Consider the following 10,199-nt stretch of genomic DNA (forward strand, 5'->3'; position numbering starts at 1 on the left):
AAGGATAAACATATTGTATCTCTGCTCTTGATTATGGATGTGATATGACCAGCTGCTTGAGTTCTTGCCTTGATCTCCCCTCAGTGATGGATTGTGACCTAGAATTAATTGTGAGTCAAAAAAAAAAACCAAACCCTTAGCTGCCCTATATTGCTCTGAGCAGAGGATTTTACCACGGCATCAGAATGAAACCAGAACAGATACATTTATTCAAAAGTTCTTTCCTTGGGCCCTCTGTGCCTAATCCATGCCAGGGCTGGACCACAGGAGAACAACAAACAGGCACAGACCACTCTCCTGGAGCAAAAATCCTAGTGGAGTTGGTAGACTGACAAGAGGAATTCAGAGAAACAGTTTGAAATGAGCTAACTTCACCACTTCATGTGAAGGGGCATAATGATGCGCAGAGCATCAGAAAGAGAAGGGGGTGGTTCTCAGGCAGGGAAGAGAGCAGGCTATTCGAGGCCCAAGAGAGTCCAACCAGTCTGTGTATTTTGTTTTTGTATAACTCTCAATATATAAAGAACCGAGCAGGACAATCAAAATGTTTATGAAAAACACTCCCAACCAGCCTCCACTTACCCAAATCACCAGCTGTCCAGTGGGTCCCATCCTATCTCTGAAACACAGTCAGATGCTACTATGGTTCACAAGTGACAGGTCAGCTCCCTAAGGGCCCTTTCTAGTGTGAACCTACTTCTGTCTCCACCAAACAGCAGTAAGGGTCCTAGGATCATTTGTATGTAATATCTAATTACCTCATTTGGTGATGCTTTGTTATAATCAAAGCTGAGGCATGAATGTGGAAAGAACACTGTTCATATTTCATTTTTTAAAACAAGTTAAATACCTTTTGGTTGGTTTGTTTGTGACAGTCTCACTATGTAGCATTAGGGATAGCCTTGAACTCTCCATGTAGACCAGGCTGGCCTTGAACTCACAGAGATCCGCCTGCCTTTGCCTCTTGAGTGCCGAGATTAAAGACAAGTGCCTCCACCACCAGCCAGTTGAATACCTTTTTATGTGTGTTTGTGTTGTATGTGTATATGTGGGTGCACTTGGAAACCAGAGGTTGACAAGAGGTGTCTTGATCCCTCTCTACCAGATTTTCTCAGTAACCCTGAAGCTCATTGATTTGGCTACACTAGTTGGTCAATGTAACTGTCTCTGCCTCCCCACTGGTGCCAGAGTTACAGGCACATACCACTGCCAGCATTTTATGTGAGTTCTGAAGATCTGAACTCAGGCCCTTAGGCTTGGGCTACAGGCATTTTACAGACTGAACCATCTCCTAGTCCCAAACTGAACACTTTTAAGGCTGTAAAAGAGTTGAATCATTTTTAAATTGCTGTCAGATTTAATGAGGACAACACACTCATAGAACTGACCTCATGAGCTTAGGGGAAAGTCATAAAGACCTAAAGATGTTGCAGAATCAGTGTGTTGCCAAGACTGCAAAGATCAGGGGCACACTGGAGCCCACTGTAGAGAGCCCCTAGTGGGGCCCCACATCCCAAGCAAAAGGTCTTCACTCTACATCACAAGTCAGCTTGAATTTTCAGTGAAAGCACACAATAGTGTTTCTAGTGTATTTGTGCCATTATTCCCCACTAAGGCCTGGTTTCGGGTTCATCAACCTCCAGGAAGTATTTCTAGCAAACCAACAACTTCAAAACACTGTAAACAAGAGGCAAACTGTAGCATCATTGGTATGCTCCATAACAGGAGTGATACCCCACACATCAAAGGTATAAACTTAAAGTATGCTGAGCAAGGGAGGCCCAGGAAAGACTGAAAAACAGCACTTTATCACAGCAGGGTGAAGATACCTTAAAAAGGTTTATTCTATTTTTAAAAGAGCTAAAAGAGACAAATTTGAAATTATTGTATGTTTGAGGAGATGCAATTGTAACCACTCTGATTAGACCCCCCCCTCTCTCTCTAAATTATTACTATGTACCCTATAAATATGTAAAATTATACCCGGAATGGTTTTAAGCTAGGAAGGTCCATTTCTTAGAGGTCACATGTACAGCTACAACCAGGGGACCAGTGACTGCAGAGGCACCCGCCAGCCACACTTGGCGGCTTGAATCTAGGGTTGGCAGTGGAGAGTGTGTCAAAGCAGCTGGTATAATGTCACCTGACAGCGATGGATCCTAGCAAAACCCTGGCTGATACATTAGCGGCCAGTCCAGATTCACAGGAGAGGAACCAGGCCCCCAGACTGACTGTCTTCTGACTCTTCTCCTCCCTTATTTGTTTGTACCCGGCATGGTGGATATAACCTTTTGACCCACTGAAAACAAGCAAAACCAGCCTTCAAACTTCAGACTTCAGCCTTGCGACACAACCCTCGTGTCCTCCTGGTTAACGATTTACAAGTGTCACATTTAAATGTTAGCAGTCCGTAGAAAGCATCCTGCTCCATCCCCTCTTCATAAAAACCTAGGCACTGGTAGGCAAGCCTATGTATCCTAGTCTTTCCTCACTATGTAAGAGCTAAGTCTTCTCTCGATGAGGTTTAAATTCAGTTGACACTTTAATCTCAAGAATTAAAGACACACGAAGGCAAGGAAGGGGAACCAGGGATGCCTCTCATTAAATCTAGGAAGGTGGGCTAGTTGGAGAAATAATCCCAACCTAAAGGAAGAGTTTACCACTGTGGCTTTGTAATGTGAAACATTATCAAAAGTGCGGGAAATCAGATGTTTCTCATACCCTTCAGCACTCCTGATACAAAATATCTGGAGAGCTAAATTGTTTCTATCAGCAGTCCTATTGCACTACCTAACCAGTGGCAAAGCAAAGAAGAAGCTTTCTAAATGGCATAAATTATATAGTTGTGTACATTTAATAACACTTCTGCCTTCCTAAAAAGATACTCCATTGGAGTCCAGGCCACTCCAGGCTCTAAACCATGAGGTTTCTGGCTTGTTGCAAAGGAAACTGGAAAAGAAATCACAACTTGTATGCATCTTCAAAATGTAAAGAAAGTGAGAGAAACATAGCCCCTGAACAAAGGAAGTGGAAAGTCAAATAGAAGTAAGGAGTTTTGTCCATCCCTAAATGTTACTGAGGATTGAAAATATTAGTGTCTATTGTGCCAAGGGGTTAGTTCAAATGTGGGAGCCCAAGGGGACAGACATCCTATAGAATTAGAAGCCAAGATCCTAAGGAGCATTTAGACTCTGTGTCTCCCCTTTCAAACAAAACCAAGCTTCTTATTTCTCAGGCCACAGACAGAAATGATTTTGTAAACCAAGTCCTTGGATGTGAAGAAACAGGTTCACATTGACATTATTGGTCAAATACTAAATCCTGTTCTAACTCAGAACTCAGTGTCTCTGTGATACTCTCTGGTGTCATAAATTGAGGACAGAAGAGAAAAGGGGGAGGGGAAGGAGGGACATGGACATACCTCTCTTTTCAAATAAGATGACATCTCTCATGCGGATGATGGGGGAAGCCTTGCTGTTCTCGGCCATGATCACACATTGCTGCTCTTTGCTGTGGTACTGGAATGACCTGCGGGAGATGGGTGCCTTAATTACACTAGTGAGTGCATTAATTACCGAGGAAGACACTAGTGAGTGCATCTCTTGCTGGACCCCAGAGCTCAGAATGGTCACCCCTTGTCAGCTGCCCCTTACGGCAGTGTCTGTGTGACACAGTCCTAAGGGTAAGGATGTCAACATGGCAGTCGCTCTCCTGTTCTTAAACTTCCACACTCTCCCTTGCCAACCTGTTTCAATCACTGCGGGCTCTCTTCACCTCTTTCTTCCTTATTTCCCCTTTCTTCTCTCTCTCTCCTTTCCTTTCTCCATTCTTTTTGAGACAGAGTACCTATTGGGCCCGATATTTCTGTCTATCCCAGGCCAGCCTCAAACTTTCAACCCTCCTACCCCAGGAATATGCCACCATGTCTGACTGCTCCGCTTTCTTTCCCAAGTGACAGGGATTCATTTTGTGGTGGGAAGAAGTGATTCTGTGTTGAGCCCTTTCCTGAGATGGTCTGCCTATGGGACTTCTGTAATTCCCTGTCTAGTTTTTGCCTCTCTGTTCCACCCCTCCTCCCCCACCCCTCTGGTGGTTTGATCCCAGCCAAGTTCAGAGTGATGTCTGGTCTTCACTGTAACCGTGCTGAGAGGTGATGAGGCCTTTAGGAGCTGATGGAGTTAAGAAGGACTCACAGATCCTGAAAGGATGGCTCGATCCTCCTGGTAGTGAGAACTCACTCCTGTGGGACCGACTTGTTTACTCCCAGTTTGATAAGCACGGCGTGGCTCCTGCCCTCTGCATCGCATCTGCCTGCTCTCCTGGTTTTCTGCCGTGTTCCCACTGACCACCAGGCCCTTGATGGATACAGCTGCCTGGCTTTAACTTCAGCCTCCAGAACCATGCATTTGACAAACTTCTTTCTTTTATCAATTGCCCAGTCTTGGAATTCTGGTACAGCCATAGAAAATAACTGAAACTTCCTACTTCTCTTCCCCTATGTGATCCTGCCATACAGGCTCAGCTTGGCCTTGGTGGCCATCTTTCAGCCTGATCCCCTGCCTGAAGAATTTGCTTGAATCAAGTTGGTCTTGTGATTCTCTCACAGGCCAGCGCTGTGCCTCTCTCCCTGCCTAGAGTGCCTCTCCACCTTCCTGCAGCCTTGTCAAAATCCCTCTGCCCAAAGCCCAGCTCACCTCCCTCCTCTCCCTGACCCTGATGATACTTTCTCAACTCTCTCAACTCCTCACAATGTTTTCCTCTGAACCGCTATAGAACATGCATTGATTTTGCACTAAGCAATGCCTCAGGATAGCTGTCTTTTAACATGATTAGTGGTTCCTTTGATTATTGCATAAATACAAATACACCAGATCGTGTAGGTATGATTTTTTGCTCCTCTGATCTGTTTCTGTATTCTCATTCTTTCTGTCTCCCCCCTTCCCTCCCCCTCCTCTCTCTCTCTCTCTCTCTCTCTCTCTCTCTCTCTCTCTCTCTCTGTAGGCCCAATGTCAGCATCAAGTGTCCTCCTCCACCTCTCCGTTTTGTGCAGGGTCTCTCACTGAACCTGGAGCTCCCTCATCAGATAGATTGGGTGGCCAATGAGCTGCAGGGATCTACAGTGCTAAGATGACAGTCACTTCCTGTTGCTTTTACAGGTGTGCCAGGACTCAAACCCAGGTCCTTAGGTTTACAAGGCAAGCATTTTACTAACTGAGCTATCTCTGTAGCCTCTTCTGAGGGATTTTCTTTTTAATGGAACACTAATAAGCTTTAATCAGAGCCGGGTGGTGGTGGCGCACACCTTTAATCCCAGCACTCAGGAGAGTTAGAGAACCAGGCAGATCTCTGTGAGTTCTAGGCTAGCCTGGTCTACAAAGCGAGTTCCAGGAAAGGCACAAAGCTACACAGAGAAACCCTGTCTCGGAAAACAAAACAAAACTTTAATCAGATCTTGTTACTGTGAGCCTTAAATGCCATAAGCAAACTCTAGGCCTATAAATTCCTCTTTCTTCATTTCTTAAAAGAATAATTTGACTTTATTTTATGTGCATTGATGTGAAGGTGTCAGATTCCCTAGAACTGAAGTTACAGACAGTTGTGAGCTGCCATGTGGGTGCTGGGAATCGAACCCAGGTCTTCTGGAAGAGCAACCAGTGTTCTTAACTGCTGAGCCATTTCTCCACCCCCACCCACCTTTCCTCGGTTTCGTTTTTAAATTTCCTTTAATTTTGATTTTTTAAATTATTATTAGTATGTGTATAATGTGTGAGTACAGATATACTTGTACCGCAGCATATATGTGGAGGTCAGGGGACAACTTTGTGGCTCTCTTCCCACCTTTATGTGGGCTCTAGGGATGAAAGTCCAGTCCTTAGGATTATGGGGACAAAGACTTTTGCCCATTGAGCCATCTCGCCAGCCCCCGTTTCCCTCCTGGATTCTGCTTTTGTTAATAAATGGATGAATAGATTTATTTTCCTCAGACCCGTCTCGGGCAGCCAGAGTTCTGCTGGAGACAGAGGCAATGCTGATACCTGCAGACGAATTCGGTTTCCGCTTCACATTTAGCTGTGCAGTCCCTTATGCTCCCTGCCTCTACCTGCTTCTTGGTGAGGCTGAACAGTGAAGCCCCTTGTGTGCTTACATAGCCATCCAGGGGGTCCCCTTGGCCTGAAAGGAGGAAAAGATAAAAAGAAGAAGACCGAGGAGGTCAGACGACAACATTGTTTATTATCATGGCTGTTTATGTGTGTACAAACACATGCACGTGCATGTCTCATGGCTTATTTGTTTAAATTAAATTAATTTAATGTAATTACAATAATAATTTATTTTTATTCCGGTAGGTTGCAATGTATTGAAAGAACAGCTAGACTGACAGATTAGTAAATGACAGATTAGTAAACGAGGTCCATGTAGCCACCTCTCTAGCCATATGAATATGAAACTTGAAATAAAGAATAAAAGATATGGCTCACCATTATGCCAGTGATAAGCCAGTAGGGTGCCATCAGTGGCAATTTGGTTTTCATTTGGTCTTCCCAGAGTGAGAGTGGCATGTGGAAGCTGCTGCCTGATTGCCAGTGATGTATGCTTCCCAATAAAATATGATTTTTTTTCTTGATGAAAGTATCTGGCATTTCAGAGGAAGTTATTAAAAATAAAAGTAGAGCCTGGTACAAATACTCGACTTCACTTTTTTCTTGGAGACAATATCTTTCTATGTAGCCCTAGCTGGCCTGGAACTCAAGGCAATCCTCCTGCTTCAGCCTCCCAAGTACTGGATTACGAGGGTGTGTTACCATGTGCGGCCTGCCTCTGATTTTTGTGTGCAATGAAATCTGAGGCAGAGTTGGTTTATTCCCTTCTTATCACCATAGAGTGTGGTCACAGCTGTTGAGTGTCCCCTGGGCTAAGGTGCTGGCATGAGCTTAGACAACTTTGTTCAAGCCTGAGCCCCTGCAACCATCCGTTCATTGTAAACACTCCTGGTTTCCATAGGGGTGAGAGTACAGAGAGGTTAATGAACATAGTCTTCATGGAATTAGGCAACATGGCAACCTTGACCTCTTGAGGGGACCAAAGCCAGATCCAGCAGGTTAAAGAGTGACCAGAATTGGAAGTGGGGAAACTTGAGAAGACAATTGATAAATACAGACTCATCTTTGGATGTCTACCCTCTTCCTCCTTGGTGACTTCATCCCTCCTCAGTGCCCCAAACTGGATGGCTGATTAAAGAGCAGAAGGTTGGCTGACACATTTTAAATTGTCAAAGCACTTGAGCTCTAGGCACAAGAGATGATGGAGACGTGGACATTTTAGGCTTGTGTTTATTCTAATTCACACTTCTCGTTTTGAGAAGAGCTGTGCTTTGGAAATCTATAGAGCTGTGTGTGATCTGGATGACACATAGTCACTCTTGGCCATGCATCTAGACAGGGTTGGGCTAACCTGTGCAAAGAGTTTTGGGGAGTGTGCAAAGTAGGTTTCTGATAATGAAAAAGATGAGAGAGCTCTCTGGGTCATCAGCTCTGTATCTTGCTTCATGTTTCATGGTGAACAGTGGCTGAGATCCAACCAAGGAGCTGATGTTCCAAAGACATGTCCCCAAGGAGGACTGAATTTTTCCTTTTATATTTGAAATTTCTCTCCAAGTCTTCATCTCTTCTATTTACCTCCAGGGCTCATGTAGAAATAAGGTTTAATATAATGTATTGATATGGAAACTTTAAACAAATACTTTAGTAGGAAAACTATTTCTGTATTACAGCCTAAATATAGACGTGTATTACCGTCAAATTGAGGTGTCCTTTTCCATCACTATAGTATGTGTGTGTGTGTGTGTGTGTGTGTGTGTGTGTGTGTGTGTGTATGTGTGTATGTAATGGTGTGTGTAAAAATAAATCTTAGTTGAGCTTGGTGGCTGACACCTTTAATCCCAGTACTTGGGAGGCAGAGGTAGGCCTCTGAGAGTTGAAGGCTGGCCTCATCTACATAGCAAGTTCCAGGCTGGCCAGGGCTACATAATACAACTTTAACTCCAAAAAAAAAAAAAACAAAAAAAAACAAAAAAAACAGTAGTTTTGTACACAGCTGTGGAAGAAGTGCCCACCCCGCCCCCACTCTCCCACGATATTTTTGTGCAATAAGAAAATGAAAGTCAAGTTATTTCTGCAGAAAATGAGAGAGAATACTTTCACAAAGAGCTTATGAAAGAATCCCCCTCATTTGACTGAGATGTATGTTAACCCGCTGCACAGAAGTTAGTTCTAGCCTTTGGGTGTGACCTCTGAGCCCCTAGCATTCCCAATCCTAGATTCTATGGGCTGAAGTGGGATATTCACACACACACAAACCACACACACACACACACACACACACACACACACACACACGGAAAGGAAGGAGAAAGAGAGACAGACAGACAGACAGACACACACACACACACACACCACACACACACACACACGCACACACACACACACACACACACACACACACACACCCGTCTGGATTTTTTCTGTCTCTAAGTTGTTTCTACTAAATTCACATGTATTTAACCATAAAGTGCAATGTATAAAACTGTAGTGATCTACAGATTGTCTCAAGCCCCTCAACATGGTTAGCATGAAGGCGGCTGGCAGGAAATATGGTTGCTGTGCTACAAAACAGCCCAGACAGCAGATCTGTAAAGACAGAAGCCAGATGAATGGGGCTTAGGACTGGCACATTGAGGGGAGCAGAGTTTCTCTGGGGGCAATGAAAACATTCTAATTTTTATTGTGATGTCTGAGCACCCCTGCATGTTACTGAAAAGCACCAGGCTGTGTGCCTGGACGGAGTGCATTCTACAGCACATGAATCACTTCAGTGAAACTACTTTAGAGAAAACAAATTACTGACCATGTTTAGAATGAGAATTTCAAAAAGCTCTTAAACAAAATTGAAAAATAGAGAACACTGCATTCCTTCTTGGGAAGCACTAATTTAAATTCAATTTTTTTTTTTTTTTTTTTAACTTTCTTGATCTGGCATGGGCCATAGTCATGATTTTCCTAAGTCTAGATTCTTTCATCTACATAATGAGGAAACCATGCTACCACCTCTGCCACCAGCTCTGTAAGCTAGTATCAGTACACACACACACACACACACACACACACACACACACAGAAGCACATATGTGTCTAGCACACCCTAATCTCTAAATAGGTATTTGTTCAACTACTGAATACACTTGTCCTTTTAAAACTGACTCATAGAGGCATAAGAGACAGATGTGTACCTATGCAAAGCCTTCCTTAACCCAAACAGAAAATCCCAGTTCGGACAGAAGAGCTCAACAAAAACTCTTTTAATCAGTCACACTGGGAACTAGGCAAAGAGGTTAACCATCTAACCCCACTACCACCACCAGGGATTGAACCCAGGACCTCACATATGCTGGTCAAGTACTCTACCACTCGGCCGCATCCCCCTTTCATGGCCTTTAGAGTTGTTAGTCAGATCCCCCCACCATCACTGTTAAATCTCCCATTATGTAGATTTGAAAAGCCACCTGTGGCTTGCTCTGCCTGCTCATCCCCACTCCAACAGTACTCACAAGGAAATTAAATTTGTATGTCAAACTCCCCAGTCTGAGATTTTGAACTGAAAATCCCATAAACCCAATAGCTCAGTTAAATGAGCTGTGCATAAAGACATAGCGAATCTATTCTTAATATATGGCTAGAATTTTTTTTTTAAGTTGAAACAAAACCTTACCTGGTTTCAGAAACAAGAGAAATAGAAGGACTACTTCCTTATGGCCCATGTTGGGACTGGCCAGCAGCACCTGGAAAGCTGTGTCCCAGTCGCAGATGTTGCCTTAAAGGTGATCAAAGGCATCCACCAGCAAGCTAGTCCAATGGGGTTAATGATTCTCTGAGGCCCCTGCCACCGTCCGCAGAAGAAGCAAACATTACCTCGAATAGGGAGCTTACCAAACGCTGGAGTGTGGAGTCTGCAGTAGATGCTGGAGGTGGTGAAAGTGACTCTTCCCCACTCCATGCCTCTTCACTGACTTTCTCCTCCTTCTCTCCTCACCTCCCCCAGCCACCATGTTTCCCATTTCCTCTCATTTCTTTCCCTCATCTTCAACTCCCTTGTCTTGGGGTCCAAAAGGGAAATTGTGAAAATGGCTTATGTTTGCTGAGGGC

The 10,199-nt window shown here is 44.1% G+C and overlaps 1 protein-coding gene across 3 annotated transcripts in view; it reads right to left on the reverse strand.

Annotated features, from left to right (window-relative positions):
- Nucleotides 1-9,814, reverse strand: part of Plg (plasminogen) — a 41,343-nt gene extending 31,529 nt beyond the window's left edge. For all 3 annotated transcript variants that reach the window (XM_059272402.1, XM_059272404.1, XM_059272403.1), the window contains exons 1-3: nucleotides 9,766-9,814; nucleotides 6,036-6,171; nucleotides 3,422-3,528 (exon numbers count right to left, since the gene is read on the reverse strand). In XM_059272402.1, coding sequence (XP_059128385.1) covers nucleotides 3,422-3,528; nucleotides 6,036-6,171; nucleotides 9,766-9,814 — 292 coding nt within the window. The remainder of the gene's footprint in view (nucleotides 1-3,421; nucleotides 3,529-6,035; nucleotides 6,172-9,765) is intronic.
- Between the last annotated feature and the right edge of the window lie 385 nt (nucleotides 9,815-10,199).

This window comes from Peromyscus eremicus, chromosome 8b (assembly GCF_949786415.1).
Source record: "Peromyscus eremicus chromosome 8b, PerEre_H2_v1, whole genome shotgun sequence".
Lineage (NCBI taxonomy): Eukaryota > Metazoa > Chordata > Mammalia > Rodentia > Cricetidae > Peromyscus > Peromyscus eremicus.